Here is an 18,347-nt window from a genome sequence, read left to right on the forward strand (position 1 = left end):
TGAGAGGCCCGCGTACCGCCAAAAAAAAGATGAAATTAAGATTTCACTTCCTTAGCCAACTAAGGTGATTTTTATACCATAAATACCAAGCCAAATGCAAAAGGCTCCGGATAAAGTCATATTTGCTGAATTTGGAGATCATTCTCAACTATTTAAGAACCAAAAAGAACCCACCAAAAATCAAAAAACAAACAAAAAGACCCCAACCAAACAAAACAAAAATCCAACCCAAAACCAAAGCCAAAAACAAACAAAAAAAGAAAAACAAACCCCAAAATAGTCTATGGGTACCCATGGAGAAAGGAGAAATTCCAATGAGCATAACATGGGGTTTCTTTGGTTAGTAGCTTTGGTAAGAGGCTTAAAAGGGGAAAAAACTGATCTAATGAAAATCGCATGTTTACAATATTTGAAGACTTTTAAAAATCATTACCAAATTCCTTATCAGTAATCTGTTAAGGGCAAGGACCATGTCTTATGTATATTTTTAACTCTCGTTACAGTCCCTGGGAAATAGTTAAGTATTCAGATGTCGTTTAAGTAATCTGAATGCCTATTTTCTCTATATAATTCATTCGTGACGCACCTCTGGCCCCAGAATCTGTGATACTCCTGGAGTGTACCACTTTACACAGACACAGACACAGACACACACTCACATATATTAAAAAACCAACAGGAATTCATGAACTGTCCTGACTAAAGACAGAATACCCATTAGTCAGTGGGTGGCCAGTAAACATGAGAATATACTCAGCCACATTACAGGAAAAAAAGGAAGAAGAAAATGACACTATTTAATAGTACAAGATACTATTTTTCATCTATCAGAGGGTCAAAAATTCAAAAAGTTAGTAATGCTCAGTGAAGGAGAATATAAGGAATCTGGCACTATTACATTCTGCTTTGGAGAACTTGATGTCACCTTTTTGGAGGGTAAGTTGGTAATGCCTTATTTTAAAAAAATAATTTATTGTTTTATTTTTGTCTGCATTGGGTCTTAGTTGCAGCACACAGGAACTTCGTTGCGGCAAGCAGGATCTTTTTGTTGCTGCGCGGGCTCTTCACTGTGGCACATGCGCTTCTGTCTAGTTGTGGTGTGTTGATTTCTCTCTCTCGTTGTGGAGCACAGGCTCCAGAGCGCATGGGCTCTGTAGTTTGTGGCACATGGGCTCTCTAGTTGAGGTGCACGGGCTCAGTAGTTGTTGCATGCAGGCTCAGTAGCTGTGGTGCGTGGGATTAGATGCCCGGTGGCACATGGGATCTTAGTTCCCCAACCAAGGATCGAACCTAGGACCCCTGCATTGGAAGGCGAATTCTTTACCACTGGACCACGGGGGAAGTCCCTGTAATGTCTGTTTTGGTTTTTTTTTTTGCGGTACACGGGCCTCTCACTGCTGTGGCCTCTCCCGCTGCAGAGCACAGGCTCCGGACATGCAGGCTCAGAGGCCATGGCTCCACGGCATGTGGGATCCCCCCGGAACGGGGCACGAACCCGTGTCCCCTGCATCGGCAGGCGGACTCTCAACCACTGCTCCACCAGGGAAGCCCCTGTAATGTCTATTTTTAAATGCTTCAATGATCAAGCACATTCCAAGTTTATCCTATAGATATGCTTACAAAAATATACCATGATACACATAAACAAGAATGTTCATGGTAACATCATAATAACAAAAAAGGGGGCGGGGATAGGACTAGATGAATAACCTAAATGTCCATCACCAGGAGAAAGATTAAATACGTTGTGGTACACATCAATAAAGTGGATACAGCCATTCAAAAGACTGTGGTAGAGAAAAAACAAGATGCAAAACAGTATATCCCGCTGACAGTATTTAAAGGATACAAACATACAGGTATATGCATGATCTTTTTTTCTTCTGAGAGGACACAGAAAAACTTAATAGTGGCTACTTATGGGGAAGTGGAGATAGAGGGAAACTTAATTTTCCACCTGATCTTTCTACATTATTTAAATTTGTCATTTCTAGGTATAACTGTCATGTTAGTAAACAAGTATGTTACATAATCTCTTAATCAATTAAAAGTCTTTGGGGATAATATCCAATGCAGTAACCTTACAACAAAGCTACTACGTTGTGCCAAGACACTATAGCTCAGGTTTGAATCATATTTCTGGTTACTCTATGTAATGGGTGTGTACACAAAGACAGGACTCCTGAGAAGGACAACTGGTATACTATCTGCAGCAGGGATCCCCCACACTGAGCTGGATGAGCAGGCAGAGAATTCAGAAAGCAACCAGGGGTGCTGCCCCTCAGAAAGGCAAAATTAAAAGAAACCTAGCTTAGCCTGGAAGGCACTATTCCCAAGGGCCGAAATATGCTTCATTTACAGGGAGTTTCCCCTTCCCCTTTTGAATTTCAATCTGAGCATGACATCAAGTGAGGCTGAGACTAGAGGGACACCAATGACACTAACCTAAATCAAAACTCTAAAAAGGTGTAGTAAAATGCATGAAAACCAAATCTGAGCAATGGCACTCTAGAATCCATATGCAGTACCAATGGAAAAAGGAGAGTGGAAAGAATGCAAAGTAAAATGTTACTTCTCTATTATGTCTTTTTCCTCCTGCTGTTGCTCTGTATATCACATCTACACTCGACTGACTTCAGTGTTGACAAGCTAGGCAATATTTCTAAACTAGACAACAAATACTAAATGCTTAGTATTTCCAAGTTTAAGTCTAATTATACAAATGGTTAATAAGGATGCTATGGGGCTTCTTATTGCTAGGTTTAAGGCCGCCTTTCATCCTCCTCATAAATCCTCTAGAAAACGAGCCCCAACCTTGGATTTATTATCAGTGAGAGTAACACAAATGTCAGATGCTAAATAATTCAGGTCCTGTCCACTAAGGAAGTGTTGTTTTACTTACAGCCTGAGGAGCCACATATCCACCAGGTGCCATGCCTATCCCCGTGGAGAGTTCAAATAGGTCATTCAGACCACGGCTGACCACAGCAGGAGTAGGTGAAGGAGCAAACGTTGCAGGCACTGATGACGGGATGAAGGACTGTCCCACCTGCAGGGAATAAAAGGGAAGGGGAGCAGGGAGATCAGGAAGAACTCATTAATAGTCCTTCAAATGTTGCTATATATTTTAATAGTATTGAGAAATCAATAAGAACACACCATAATTACAATATTCTTAGGCGTTTAATTCGTATATTCTTTGTCCTTCAAATCATCAGGGTTATTTTTTCGTCATTGAAAAGATACACACACTCTTTAGAAGTTCTATCAAGAGAGTAATCAGTAGGATCAGGAACACAGTGATCCAAAGTTTTTTCTGTTTGTTTCCAATTTTAGCTTCCATGATTCTGTGCAAAAGGCCTACAGGTACCCTAATGAAGGGGGAATCTGTTTCTATAGAAGGAAGGAGAAGCATCCAACTTAGACAGCAGTTCCATTTCCACTTGGGCCCAGGCAAGTCTTATTTCCCCATTTAGGCATAAATATCTAGTAGGAAACTCTCCTGGGGGAGATGGATACTCACACCCCCCTAACTCACTTACGACGAGAGTCTCACTCTGAGTCCAGCTGACGCTCAAGCTCTTTCTAGACGACAGAAAAGAGTATTCTCCCGTCAAGATGGGAGGTTCCATTTCCTTTAGCCCTTTAATGTCAGGAAGACAAAGAACTCTGTAGACACCAGAGCACCAATCCCTAAAGAGACCCCTACAACACATGTGGTGTATGGTCCCAAAGATTCCAAGTAACCCTACGCTACTTTCTACTCTTCATACACTGCTACAGAGGTTCTGGTGTACAGGGCTAGATAGCAGCAGTGGCTGGTCTGAGAACGTGTGCGTAGGAAAGGCATCAAACAGGGGGCAGTGCATCCCATGGTGAAAAAAACCGATGGCACTTACTGCCGGACTTCCTCCAATGCCCCCGCCAAGGTCACTGCCAAGCTGAAAGAGAGAAAGGAGAGAGAGGAGAGAAAGGTAGAGTTCATTTAGCTAAGTACTAGATGCCCACACAGAATCTGTAAATTGCTCTACCAAGTTGCGGGGAATACATGCTATTCAACTTGACTCACAAAGCCTAAAGAAATTCTAGATTGCAAAGAAATATAACCTAGGGGAACTGAGTAGGGGAAGTGATGGTGTGTGGGAGTTTTGAGAAAACGTGGAAAGAAGATGGAGCTGGGACATCTCAGGGATGTTTCAGATCCAGTCTTTCCACTGGGGTACATAGGCACAAACCCAAACAGGATTTAAAGAGTTTACATATTCCAAGAAGCTATATCTCTAAGTCGTAATGTTCTGAATATGTTTTATTTTTTCTTTAAAAGGAAGTTTAGGGGGGGGAAGAAAACCTAAAATATGTTTTGAACTACAAAACTTGCCGCCCCACTGAGAAAGTGGGAACCAAACCAGTAATGAGCTGCAATTTCAAGCTTCAAAAATTACAGCTTGAACAAGAGTGATTTTTAGAGTTTAGAACTCTCCTAAGAAAGCAAACGGCTGGGTCAGGAAGATATCCTACCTGGGTAGGAAATGTGAAGGCGTGCAATTCTTCAAATCTCTCCCACAGTCTCTACAGCTAAGGAGAAATGCTGTGATTTACCTGGAGTAGATCATTTACAAGGATGCTAACTATTGGAGGATTAGACTAATGCAATTAGCTATGTGACAGGAAAATAATTCCACATGGTCTTACTTCTGCCTCTTTTTCCCATCAGGGCTCTGATATAACTCACCCTGAGTTCCAGGACAAAAGCATTAAAGAAGAACTGAAGCTGAAAATAGCTAGCATGAAAGAACATAAAACACACATACCCACAACTAATGGTGCTGTTCAGAAAGCGAACAATACGCTTTTGTGCTACGAGTCTATACTGCTACTTCCCTAGTTCTCACTGTGCATCTAACATTCCCCTCTGAATCACCAAATGCCTTGTCTGCTTTACAAAACACTGTTTCCTTTATTGTCTGTCATTTAGTGGTAGAAACTTGGAGAGCTCTAGGCTGTGGTTGTGTTAAAAACAACAACAACAACAACAACCGTATTTGTCTTCAGGATTTGAGAGAGGGGATTTATTACCTTCTCAATGGACAGATATATAAAACTGGGTTGCCAAAATCTCAAAAATAATATATATACTGAAAAATAATGGGACTTATTTCCACCATGACAGAACAAAAACCCCAGGTGTTTCATAACTGGCATGAATAAGCATGTTCTGCACTAAGCTACAAAACACTCCAAACCTCAAAGAACCAACATTTGCAAAGTCTGGTTCCTGAAGACTATTTATTCGTTGGACGTGGGGTAAGAAATCACAGGCATACAGACAAAAAGGTCATCACAACCAAGAATTCGAGTCACTGGAAAAGAATGATAGCAAATAGAAAAGATATTACACACCTACCTTCTCCCTGTTTCTAGAATAACACACATCCATAGCATGACATCTGAAAAGCATGAGATTCCTTTTATTCAAACACACACTTACATTTGCTGGACATAAGGTACTATGGGGACTATAAAGATGCCGGGCAATGAGGGGAAAACAATAGATGAACAAGATCCAGGCTTTGCAAACTGTCAAAAAAACAAAACATGAATGCAAAACCATACTGAATATACTAAAGCAAAAAAAGAGAGTTCTGAATAGAAGAGCCTCCTTTTGGCTGAAGAATAATGAAAAGAAGTTTCAAAGACATGGTAGTGTGAAATTACAGAATGCAAAAATGGGGGAGGTTATTTCTCAAATAGCCTGAACAAAGGTTAAGAAGTAGGAATAAAAGCATGATCAAGAAGGATGAGTAGGGACTTCCCTGGTGGTCCAGTGGCTAAGACTCCATGCTCCCAATGCAGGGGATCCAGGTTCGATCCCTGGTCAGGGAACTAGATCCCGCATGCCGCAACTAAGAGTTTGCATGCCGCAACTAAAGATCTCGCACACCACAACTAAAAGATTCCCTCATGCCGCAATGAAGATCCCACATGCCACAACGAAGATCCCGCGTGCGGCAATGAAGATCCTGTGTAGCCAAATAAATAAATAAATAAATAAATAAATATTTTTTTTAAAAAAAGGAAGAAGAAGAAGAAGGAGTAGTCTAATTAGACTGGAGCACAGGGTACATATGTGTTAAAAAAAAAAGTCAAGGAAAATAAGTTTGCAAAGGCAAACTGATTATGGTAAGTCTTTAGTTTTCAATTCCTCCATCACAAAAACCTGGAGGTTTCGTAGAGTAAGATTCAATCTTTCTAAGATTACTAATAACTACTTCAATTAACTATGGTTTTCAACCTTAGATACACAATGGAATAAACCACCTGCATGTGTATAATTGTGGGGAGGAGGGGGATTTTTAGAAGTACTGATGCCCGAGTCTCAATCCCAGCCACAGTGATTTAATTGTTCTGAGTTGTAGCCTGGACATCAGAATTTTAAAAAGCTGCCCTAGTGATTCTAATGTACAGACAAGGTGGAAAACCATTGCCTTAGAGAACTAACTATGATCTGGAATCAGACAAGAATATACGTTCAGGAATTACTTTGGCACTAACTCCTGAATTGAAAAGGAAGCTAGAACTTAAGAAGAAAGAAAACCCCATTTATTTATTTTTTATAAAGAAATTAAATAATTAATTAACTTTTGGCTGCGTTGGGTCTTCGTTGTGGTGCGTGGGCTTCTCACTGTGGTGGCTTCTCTTGCTGTGCAGCACGGGCTCCAGGCACACGGGCTTCAGTAGTTGTGGCTCACCGGCTCTAGAGCACAGGCTCAGTAGTTGTGGCACACGGGCTTAGTTGCTCTGCGGTATGTGGGATCTTCCCAGGCCAGGGCTCGAACCTGTGTCCCCTGCATTGGCAGGAGGATTCTTAACCACTGTGCCACCAGGGAAGCCCGAGAAAAACTCTCTCTAAGGAAGGGACTGATGCAGAATGTCTCACTTGTCCTGATGCTGGTTTTGATTTAGTTTTTCGACTTTCTGATGGGCTTCCACACCCTCCCCCAGCCACTCTCCTCCCTTCTGGCCTATCTCGCAACTGAAGCTTGAAAGAGACGGAATTCTTTATGGACCTCGTTGGCACTCGACGGCAAGAAAGAAAAAACACACTGGAAGAGAAATGGCAGTATTATCAAATACGCTACATTAAATAAAAGGCATTGAGAAAAGGCACTCACGAGTGGTGTTATTTCCAAAGGAAATAAAGCCCATTTATAGCCCTTACTTTCTTACATTTCATTCTTATTATACTTGAGTATTATATGAACATTACCTAAGCTGGACAGGATCTAAATGTACTCCCCCCCCCCGCTCCTCCCCACCATGCTGCTTGTCAATTTTATTCAAAAACATGTAAGAGAAACTGAAAAGTAATTCTGATACTCCTTTGTTTATATTCAGCTTATCAAATACAACTCAGCTGCAACCCACAATTAAGAACTCTTGATCTTACAGAGACAGAATCCAAAGGGTGTTAGAGACATGTAGCCAGAAATATAAAGGTTCACATAACTGTGCTATGTCCAGAGAGCAAAAGGAAAGGACAATGTCAATATGTTTTCTAACTAGCAAAACTATAGCTTACTCAGACTTTATTCAGCATCTTTCCTTTTGACTGAAAAGTTTCTAAGGGAGGTTATCATCTTCCTCTCTGAAAATATGACACAGGTGACAGCGCAGTGTTGGGCAAGAGTAACTAACAGGGAGATGTCAGCAAGGATGGGAGCCAATTCCGCAGTGAGGGCCTCTCCTATCTACAGCGACAAGCAGGATGATGCAGATATTAATCGAGGAGGGGGCGGGGGGAGGCTAGAAAGCTGAGCAAAACACAGCAATGTTGTTGTCATGTTGGCCTGAACTAGCCACTAACCATTTCAGTTCAGTTGCTGATATCATCTGGAGTCAGACAAGATTCATCTGTTTGGTAATACTTACTAATCAGGTAGGGTACAAAATCAGTCAAACTGGACTTGTAAAAATTCAGTGATATCTATTATCCAGTAAGCTGGGAGAGATGAATGAAAAGTGCCAGAGGCATAAGGCATGGCTTTAATCTCAATCTTAGGTGTCTAAATACTGTGTACGTTTTAAGTGTCTTTTGGAGCTGCCCATTTCCCGTTAATCCCAGGACTGCCTTAATGAGGTTGCTATTTTCTCCATGAAGGAAATAATGTCAACTACAGACCAACTAAATCAGGATATAGGAAGATGAAGGAGAGGTGCCAATTTCAGGAAAAGAACACTTCAAATGCTGAAAGCTGAGCAGAATTTTCCTACAGGTCCATAGCTGATACCCAAGTCTAAAATTTCTGCTAGTGGTAAAGCTTCCCCAGCCTCCAATCTAAATCACATTAAATGGCGCTAAGAATAACATTAACATTTCGCTACTGCCACAGAGTGGGTGCTTTATCATGCCTGAAGTAGTGCTGAAATAGGTTCAGTTCATGTTGAACTAGGGAGATGTGTTGCTGCACGGTTCGTTCAGTAATTGGATGGAAAGTAGTGATTTCATGGTGACTTATTTTATGGGCTAAAGGGATTTCAGCACGGTTGCATGAGCTCTGCTGCAGAACCAGGTTGAGTCAAAAGTTTGAGAGCTGAGTCTGCATACCAAAAGGAAATACCTTCATCCAATGGCAACATGCTACAAAGGCAGAAGTACAGAGAAAGAACTCAAGACTGAGGTTCTGTAAGGGACCAAGTCTGCCTGACTCCAAGAAAAGGAAAAGTTTTGACATGGCCACCAAGCAGACCGAAAACAAAACAAGAACAACAAAAAAACCCCACATGGTATTTCCCTGGTGGCGCAGTGGTTAAGAATCTGCCTGCCAACACAGGGGACATAGGTTCAATCCCTGGTCCGGGAAGATCCCACATACCACGGAGCAACTAAGCGTGTGTGCCACAACTACTGAGCCTGCGCTCTACAGCCCGCGAGGTACAACTACTGAGCCCAAGTGCCACAACTACTGAAGCCCGCACGCCTGGAACCCGTGCTCCACAACAAGAGAAGCCACTGCAGTGAGAAGCCCACGTACCACAACGAAGAGTAGCACCCTCTCACCACAACTAGAGAAAGTCCCTGCGCAGCAACAAATACCCAATGCAGCCAAAAATAAATAAACAAGTGAAAATAAAATTAAATGCAAAACCCCAAACCCCCCACAAATGTTCACAATCACTGCTCTGGGTTAGCCCCTTTGAGGTCCATCTGACCAGTCTAAAATATACCTGTCTGCTTCTGAAACTGGAGCCGAGTATCTGAAGACATTCTCTTAATTCGAGGTGTAGATCTTAAGCTCACACATTTCTTTGCTCCTGTCTAGAATTATCACCTCCTTTATTTGACACTTTCCAGAACTGATTTAATTGAAAGGACTCTAAGGAATGCTTCAGGTCATATAGCTCTACTGGTTAGGAGTCAAAACAGAATGATGTAAAAATAGTACACAATGATTCCGATCACAAACAAAACTTATACCAAAATCCTACTGGTGTCAAAAACATCAGTCTGTGTTTTTCCTATTAGCTTTTAGATTTTAGAAGGCACACACTATCTTCTAGGTAAAAGTATGGTTTTCCAGCTGTTGGGCTACAAATTTTAGTTTAATCTTCAAAAAGCTATTTAGAAAAGCACCATAAAATATAACTAATCAAATTGGTGAAAAGAATCTGTAACCATGCAAAAGCTATTAGACAAACTCATGGTGAGAACAGACTTGATGTGGAATAGCATAAATGAGTTGAGATCATACAAAATCATCAGAAGACTCCTTAACTTGAAGGAAAAAAAGTCTTACATCAACGGAAAAATAGGGAGATATCATAGATTACTTCCTGAGATGGGACAGGGAATAGAATGTGACAGAAAGTCCTTAGAATGGCCACTGTTGGTCTCTTAGGTCAGATATAACTCAATGTTCAATGCAGTAAAAATCCACAGGAGAGGCTCTGCATCCTGTCTCATTTTCCTTTGCAGTAATTACTACCTATGTATACTTGTTTGATTCGTCTCCCCTCACTAGAATGTATGTTTGTAAGGGCTCGCCACAACTATATTCCCAGTACATAGAATAGAGCCTGACAAGGAATAAGCACTCAAATACTTACTGAGTGAATGAATTTCCATATAAGCACCACTATGGCAGTATTATTTCTTTGGGAGACAATTTGGAAATGAATCATTTTATTGGTGAAAATTATCACAAAATGGACAGAAGGCTGACAAAACTGTTTCCCCAACTGACTTAAGAGCACCATATCTGCATCAACACTGCCAACACATATGAATACAACCAATTAGGGGAAAAAAATGACCCCACCCCCTCCATTCCCACCCCAAGGCCAAAGCTCTTTCTAGAAAGGAAATGTATTGTCTGAGTGGTTTTGTTGCCAGTTTTCAGCACAAGAATGTCCTGTGCATCATTTATTTGCCTTGAAAGTACTTGCTTTATATCACAATTCACCACCAAATAGATGGGAACACGGGATTTTGTGGCTCTACTTGAAAGCAATCTTATTCCTTTTGCTGCGAGATAGATGTATAAACTTATCCAATCCCTCTCCTCATTAATGAAAAAACTTCTAAAGTCTTTCTCAAACTTTCAAGTGCCTCCTAATGATAAGCTAGCCCAAACTCACACACAGGGCATCTGGGAGGTATAGCATGGAGAGGCCTAGGGCAAACAAGCCTTGTGTTTTATCTTAAACATTCATGCAATTTTACATTCTAAACTGTAATACAGTGTGTTTACATTCCTTACCATCAAGTAAGATTGACACTGCAAGATGATGAACCGGGTTTATCCTGCAGCTTCAAATGCACCCCGTACTCTGCTGTGTACTCCAGAGACTGTGTACCCTAGTCTGAGAAGGACCAAAGTTAAGTGAGACTGAATTCTATTCTGGAAAATGACAATAACAAAAAAACTGGAGGAATCACAGGACAGTGGAAAAGTGCGTATAAACAAACTTTAAAGTTTTGAAGAACTCTGGGTTCAAAATCCTGACTCTGAGTCTTACTTGCTATGCAACCTTCAGTTTTTTTGTAAAATGGGACCCAATACCAATTACCTTGCAGACTTATTTTGAGGATTAGGAATTATAAAAGTTCTAGCACAGAGACTGGCACAGAAATAGGCACTCAGTATTTGGTAATTATTCCCAACACTGCCTGAGGCCAGCCTTCACTAAATCTATGCATTGATAAAAAGACAGTGGTTACAAAAGCCACTGAAGAATTTATCAGGCAAAATTAGGCTACAATTTACAAAACTGTCTTCACAAGACTACCAACTCTAAAACTGAAGCTCTTAAATCACAGCAACTCTTTTCCAGAGGAAGAGATATGAAGATGCAAAACTAGTATGTACAGTGGATTTCCCATGGGCTAAAAAAACCCTCAAAATCATTCCTACAATAGTTCATGAGCTGAAATATCTGGAAGGTAAAAACCTGTAAGAAACAGGGTAGGAGGTTCTGAAAAACATACACTGGAGTCAGGAAAAGGCAGTTTCTCCCCTCTTCTACTCCATCCTAGCTGGGCACACTGAAGCACGTATCTCTGGCAGGAAACCCTTCGTCAGCACAGAGAAAGGGCACTCTGGATAATGCTTCCTTTCTATTCTTGATGCACAATAGCACCATTTTTCTAAATAGAATAATGCACAGCACCTTGGATAAACAGAAGGCTGCAATTTAGCCAAGGCCTGACAGTCTGCTGACAGTCTGGAAGTAATGGCAACAAATAACTGAGATTCAATTATTACTCTAGCGATCCTCAGCGATGTCAAACTCATTAGCAGATGGTGTATCTTTATAACATGTATGCAAGATTTACATACTTGGGTGCCGGGTCACCTCTCACACTACACCAAGCCAGAAGGATCTGCACCACCGTCAGAAATGTCACACTACCCAAGATGAGCAGTTTCTTAGATTTGGTAGCAGGGGCATAAAAAGACACCTATACTGCTTCTAAAACAAAGGAACAGAAACCCCAATAACATTTAAATAGTATACTATCTTGCTCTATACATAGATCAGAGTTTCATTACCTGAATGCATTCCACATCAAGGTGACAGTTAAGTTTACACTAACAGAAGGAGGAAACTATCTACACTTAGGCAAAAGAGAATACGTTGAAGGGCAAGCAAAAACGAAGGAGGAAAGTGACGAGTATGTAGGAAATCCATTTCGACTTGAGTTTTGTGATGAAGAAGCATCATTTTTAAGAATCTGGAGCTCTGCCTACATCAGTGATTTTCAAAGGTACCTGTCTCCAGAAACAAACAAACAAAACACCAAACAACGAAAAACACCATCTAAGAGTCACCTGGGAATGGTGTGCACGTGTGTGTGTGTGTGTGTGTTTTACATCATAGCAATATACCTACTTCACTCTCTTTGGCTGAAGAATCACAGCTGTTATATATGAGTCACGATTATTGATGGAAGAAGGCTGGAGCCTTCAGGTAGCTTGTGACAAATAATAATAATGAATAAATAAATTGATAAGTATTTCCTGAATGACAGTTCTAGAAAAGCCACAATTCACTAAATCTCAAAATTTCACAAGTGCAATGATGAAAGAGGGCAAACAAGATCTAATGGGAGGGTCACCAGGAAGTGAAAATGCAAGAGTAATATTATCCTCTAGTGAATATCAAGTTTTAAAACAGAGGAACAGAAAATGGGTAGATAATCCAAAAGACAAGACAACTATCAGTCTCCAATTATGGAACATGAGCAAGGGTGAGAAGAATCCTGGGAATGAGCAAGTAAATCTAAATCGGTCAAATTCAACTCTTGGCCAATTTCTGGTAGGCTGGATCACCTAACAGCAAATCACAACAGGAAAATGTCCTGGGGTCAGGGGGTGAGGGTGTGGAGGGGTAGGAGGCAGAACAAAGGTAAAGTCAGAGAGGTCTGTTTTGTAGGAGGTGCCAGAGGCTCACCAAAATATAATTCTTCTGTGTAAATCACTGCCTTGGTTTAAAGATCAATTTTTTAACATCTCTACCTAACTTCATCTGGCTCAATATTCTCAGTCTTGGCTGCAAAATTAAAATAACTTCGATTTAAAAAAAAAAAACAACAACGTCTAAGGTCCTGTCTCCCAGAAATTCCGTTTAATTGCTCTAGGGTTGGGTCCAAACGCTGACAATATATATTTTTAAATACCAATTATGCAGCTAGAGTTGAGAACCACAAAGCCTGAAATAAAAGGTTAGTAGGTGCCACGCTTCATTAGCAGCACACCACTGACCTCTATGGGTAAGGTTCTGTTAGAAACCCGTGATAAAAGCAGCAAAAATGCTGCTGAGAGCTGTTCTGAGATGAACACCCACGTAACCTGAGTGCTGCTTGCCAGACAATCACATAACTCTAATCCAGGCCATATTTTAAATGGGGACCTGGGGCAAATTCCACCACACCCAGCAACATTCTTCTTCCTAGAGAATGAAAGACAGACCTTTAACAAAATAATTTCAAGAGTTTCTTGCCCTGTCTCAGTCTGAGGCAGAGTAGGGGCCCTCTTTCCAGGAGTGTGTTTACTACTGAAGCCAAGAGAACAAGGCATCTGGGTTTACCAACAGCTATTCAAACACTAAAGTGAAGTGGTTCACAGTGATCACAGACACTCTACGTCTTTACTATGCAAAATGTGGGCCACAGACCTGGGTGTTTGTTAGAAATGCAGACTCCTAGGTCTCAGCCCAGAGCAACAAGAATCTGTCTTGTTCAAGATCTCCAGTTGATTTAGGTACACATTAGCTTGAGAAGCACTGCTGTAAGGCGACAATTCATTCAAGAAACAGCACTATCTGTATAGACTAAGTAAAAACTTTGAGAACTATTTTCCTCTTTAAATTAGATAATTTACGTAAGAACAATAAAAGCATTTTAAAACTGGCATAGACTACTGCTGCCACAGAAACTCGTCTTTCACACAGCCAGATTTAGGCCTCTTCCTTGTGATGTTCTCTTAAAAGGAATCTTGGTTCTTTGAGTGACATATATTTAACTACATACAGATCCAAAGCAAAAACAAGGGCTTTTACTCCTCATTTTGATTTCTGGGACATATTTATATCACAGAATAAGCTGAAGAAACCTGCATGTAAACACTCTCTGGGGCTATAACACCAATTATACCATTTTAAATCCCAAAGTCAGAATAAGCTAAAATTTAGAGTTACACAGAAACATTACTGGGCCTACCTAGAAAAGGCTGTATAATATTTAGAAATCCAATTATAAAAACAATTTATTCTCCACCCCAAAGAGAATATCCTTTGCAAAAAAAGAAAATGAAAAAAGGCCCATGTGTGACTTGGGCTACTACAATCTGAGAAAGTTCTAAGTGTTTTTCTATCTGATGTAAACTTGCCAGAATTCTGACACATGACTGGATTAGCTGTGTAAAATATAAGGAGAAAATTCACTAGTTTTAAGGGCCAGCAAGAGCTGATACAAAGCCAAATGGAAATAACATGTTTCTTTCCCTTCCATGCTAAAGTGGGTTAAGAAACAAGACGACAGAATCCTGGGCCAGTCAACTTCAAAATATAGAGCCTCTTTCTCCCCTCCATCCTTCAAACTTAATTTCTTTGTCTTCTTAGGTTCAGCAAGTCCACTATGTCATAAACCACTAGGGAAATAAGCAGGGTTGTTAAGGCGGGTTGTTAAGGCATAACCGTGGGGAGGATGTAACATTTAATGTGTAGCTCATGTGTCAACAGAATAGGATGAGCTATTTCAGTGTTTATAAGGGATTTCTGAGAGTCTTCATGAATATTTCAATATTCATTTGTCAGTCTCCTGAGTCTATAAAGGAGGTTATACAGCAACGCAGGTTATCACACGAGGAAGCTATTCAGTCAACTCTATTCATTAGAGATATGAAAATGAAAAGCAAATGCTTTTATTCCCAAGGAAGACAAAAGCAGTGCTCATTTGTGTCACCATTAGCTACAGTCCAGAGCTTGGTCAGTGTATAGACTCTGGAAGCAGTGACTTCCATTAGTAAAACGCGTCACCCACAAAGATATGACGGTAACCCTAATCTCCTTAGGCTTTCTGTCAGCCAAAAGTAAATGTACCTGTACCATCTGGCATAAATCCCAGACATAATACTGCTCGTAAAGTAGAAGAGAAAATGCCAGTGTATGAAGCAGAAAGTAAGTTCTTTTGTTTATGGAATCTCTGAGAACATATATTTTTGTATCTATAGCATTGCCTTCCAATTTCTGATGCTGGGAAATAAATCAGTTTGTTGGGCATATTTATAGTCATCAGGGTGATGAACAACTTATTTTCAAGTGTTCAGCTACAAAAGCCCCTCTAATGCCACCACAGTTAAGTATCAAATTTGCAGGGAGCCGTGTGATGAGACCTGTTATTTTTCTGGCCTTCTCTACACAGATGGAAGGTCATCCTTAATATTTCTTATTTATCTTTTACAGCAACAGTAACTAATTGGCTTCCACTGGTGGCACATATTCACAGATACTCTGGACATTGGAGCCTTTTAGTATTAGAATCCTGGAAGCTAATTAAATTGGAAGTATGACAGGGTGGAGTTGGGGGGTGTGGATGGAAAAGGGGAAAAAAGAACCAATCAAGAAGTACTTCTCGGGCTTCCCTGGTGGCGCAGTGGTTGAGAGTCCGCCTGCCTGACGATGCAGGGTACACGGGTTCGTGCCCCGGTCCGGGAAGATCCCACATGCCGCGGAGCGGCTGGGCCCATGAGCCATGGCCGCTGAGCCTGCGCGTCCGGAGCCTGTGCTCCGCAACAGGAGAGGCCACAACCCTGAGAGGCCCGCGGACTGCAATGAAAAAAAAAAAAAAAAAAAGAAGTACTCCTCAACTATAAGTAAGATACATTTAAAAAAAAACACAAATGGCTCCAGTGAACCTTTTGGAATTAGACAAGGCATAAGCCAACAAAATACAAAAAAGGCAAAAGTTTGAAAGCCTCAAAATAGGATGATCACTATGAGGTCATCTGAATGATGTTCAGGTCAGAAGGGGAATTACAGGGGCTATCCAGAGTTAAGCAGCAGGAGCAATAATAAGCTCTGGAAAGGTGACTAGGTTGGTTAAACATCAAAAGTTCCATTCAGAGGCAGGACAACAAAATAATCATGTACACTTGTAGACATATCTCATACCAATGATGAACAATATCAATTAAATCTCTAGAAAAAATAATTCTGTCCTTTATCAAAGGACATTGCTCTGCTCATCAAGGAAAGGTCTAGTTCTAAAAAGCAGAATAATTTAAAGTTCTTCAGCATATCAAGAATTAAAAATAACCCCAGAAATTTAAAAATAAAAAGAATTTAAATAAACAAAAGATGCTTACCGGACTATCTAGTCCTCCTCCCAAGAGATCCACTGCTCCCATCTGCATGGAGGATACCTGTGTCACACTGACTGGGGGACCAAGGTCAAGGTTTAAAAGATCCCCCAGAAGGTCACCTTGAGAGGGGATAACCTGAGGCTGTTCCAGGTTGGTGGCAATGGTGGTGCCAACAGGGCTGTCACCTGCATCAGTGCTGCAAGTCACACACAGAAAGAGGGGAAAAGAGAAAAGTCAGTTTCACCTGGGACATAGTAACAAGGCAATGGGTAAAGGTCAGATATACAAAAACGGGAGGCGGAAAAAACTCTTCTACTATATAACTTCATCAGTCAATCAATTTTAATCGAGCGCCTACTCTATAAGGGAGCACTGTAATGAGAACTCTGGGGAAATACATCTTTTTTTTTTTTTTTTTAAAAAGGAAATATATTTCCTGTCCTCAAATAACTTATACTCAAACAAACAAACAAACAAAAAAACCAGCATTCACAAAACAAGTGAAAAGCACACTCACTGTGTAAAAGCAGAAATGAGTATTGTGTGTCTGCACACTGACAGGATATAGATGAGAAGCAAAACAGAACCAGGTGGGGCTGATCCCAAAAGATTCTGAGAATGGTTTTATGGCTAGATTTTCAAAAACAACATAGTTATGAGGAACTACCAGGGAGAGACCTTCAGAAAAAGAAAGGATAGCTTGTGCAAAGGCACAGAAATGAACAATTTGACTTAAGGGGTGGTGAAAATATTATACTGGCAGGAGCAGACACTGTAATTGGTAAGATTTGGGGGAAGTGAAGATGAGGGAAATACAACTCTGAAAACAGATCTGGAGAGTTCATTTTTATATGATAGGCAATGCACAATCACTTTTATTTGTTGAACAAAGAACTAAAATTAACATTTAGAGGAACATTACCCAAGCAGCTGTGTGTATAATGGACTGAAGTTGGGAGAATGGACATGAAGATGAGTTAAGAGTGACCTAAACCGTTACTGCCACAACACTGTAAAAATAAAAACGAAGTGCTAAGTTCCAAGAGATGTTAAATGGACTAGGCAGGGGGAAATGATCTTAATAGATGGTGCTGGGTCAACTGAATAGCTGCGTGGGACAAAAATGAGCCTTGACTCCTACATCTCACAACATAAACAAAAATTAGAGATAAATCAGACATAAATGTGAAGGGGAAAACCAAGAGGATTTCTATGACCCTGGAGAAGACAAAAGTTTCTACAAAAAGCTCTAACCAGGGCTTCCCTGGTGGCGCAGTGGTTGAGAGTCTGCCTGCCAATGCAGGGGACACGGGTTCGTGCCCCGGTCCGGGAGGATCCCACATGCCGCAGAGCTGCTGGGCCCGTGAACCATGGCCTCTGAGCCTGCGCGTCCGGAGCCTGTGCTCCGCAACGGGAGAGGGCACAACGGTGAGAGGCCCGTGTACCGCAAAAAAAAGAAAAAGAAAAACAGCTCTAACCATAAAAGAAAAAAAGTGATGAGCTGGACTTCATTAAAATTAAGAACATTTCTTCTTCAAATGACACCATTAAGAGAGAGTGAGAAAAGGTATTCTCCATAGACTGGGAGAAGTTTGCAAAATATCCATCTGACAAAAGACCTGTATCCAAATTATATATAATTCCTACAAACCATTTGATCATTACATAAAGAATTCCTACAAAGATGATAACTCATTAAAAAATAAGGAAAAGATCAGGCATGACACAAAAAAGGATATACTAGCAGTCTATAAACATGAAAAGGTACTTGCACCTTTACTCATCAGGAAAATGCAAATTAAAACTATAAGACACCACTACAAATCAACCAGAATGGCTAAAATTAAAATGACTGACAATACCAAGTGCTGCTAAGGATGTGGATCACCTAGAGCTCTTATACATTTCTGGAAGGAGTGCGCACTGATACAATCACCTGGGAAAACTGGCAGTATCTCCTATAGCTAAATATACATCTATTCTATA

At 40.7% G+C, this 18,347-nt stretch overlaps 1 protein-coding gene across 1 annotated transcript in view; it reads right to left on the reverse strand.

Annotated features, from left to right (window-relative positions):
- Positions 1-18,347, reverse strand: part of LOC103076560 (AP-1 complex subunit beta-1-like) — a 73,949-nt gene that overhangs the window by 20,421 nt on the left and 35,181 nt on the right. Inside the window, 3 exon segments of the mRNA XM_082931118.1 lie at positions 2,903-3,049; positions 3,900-3,941; positions 16,365-16,557. Coding sequence (XP_082787244.1) covers positions 2,903-3,049; positions 3,900-3,941; positions 16,365-16,557 — 382 coding nt within the window.

Source organism: Lipotes vexillifer, unplaced genomic scaffold, assembly GCF_000442215.2.
Source record: "Lipotes vexillifer unplaced genomic scaffold, Lipotes_vexillifer_v1.1 scaffold1854, whole genome shotgun sequence".
NCBI classification, from domain to species: Eukaryota; Metazoa; Chordata; class Mammalia; order Artiodactyla; family Lipotidae; genus Lipotes; species Lipotes vexillifer.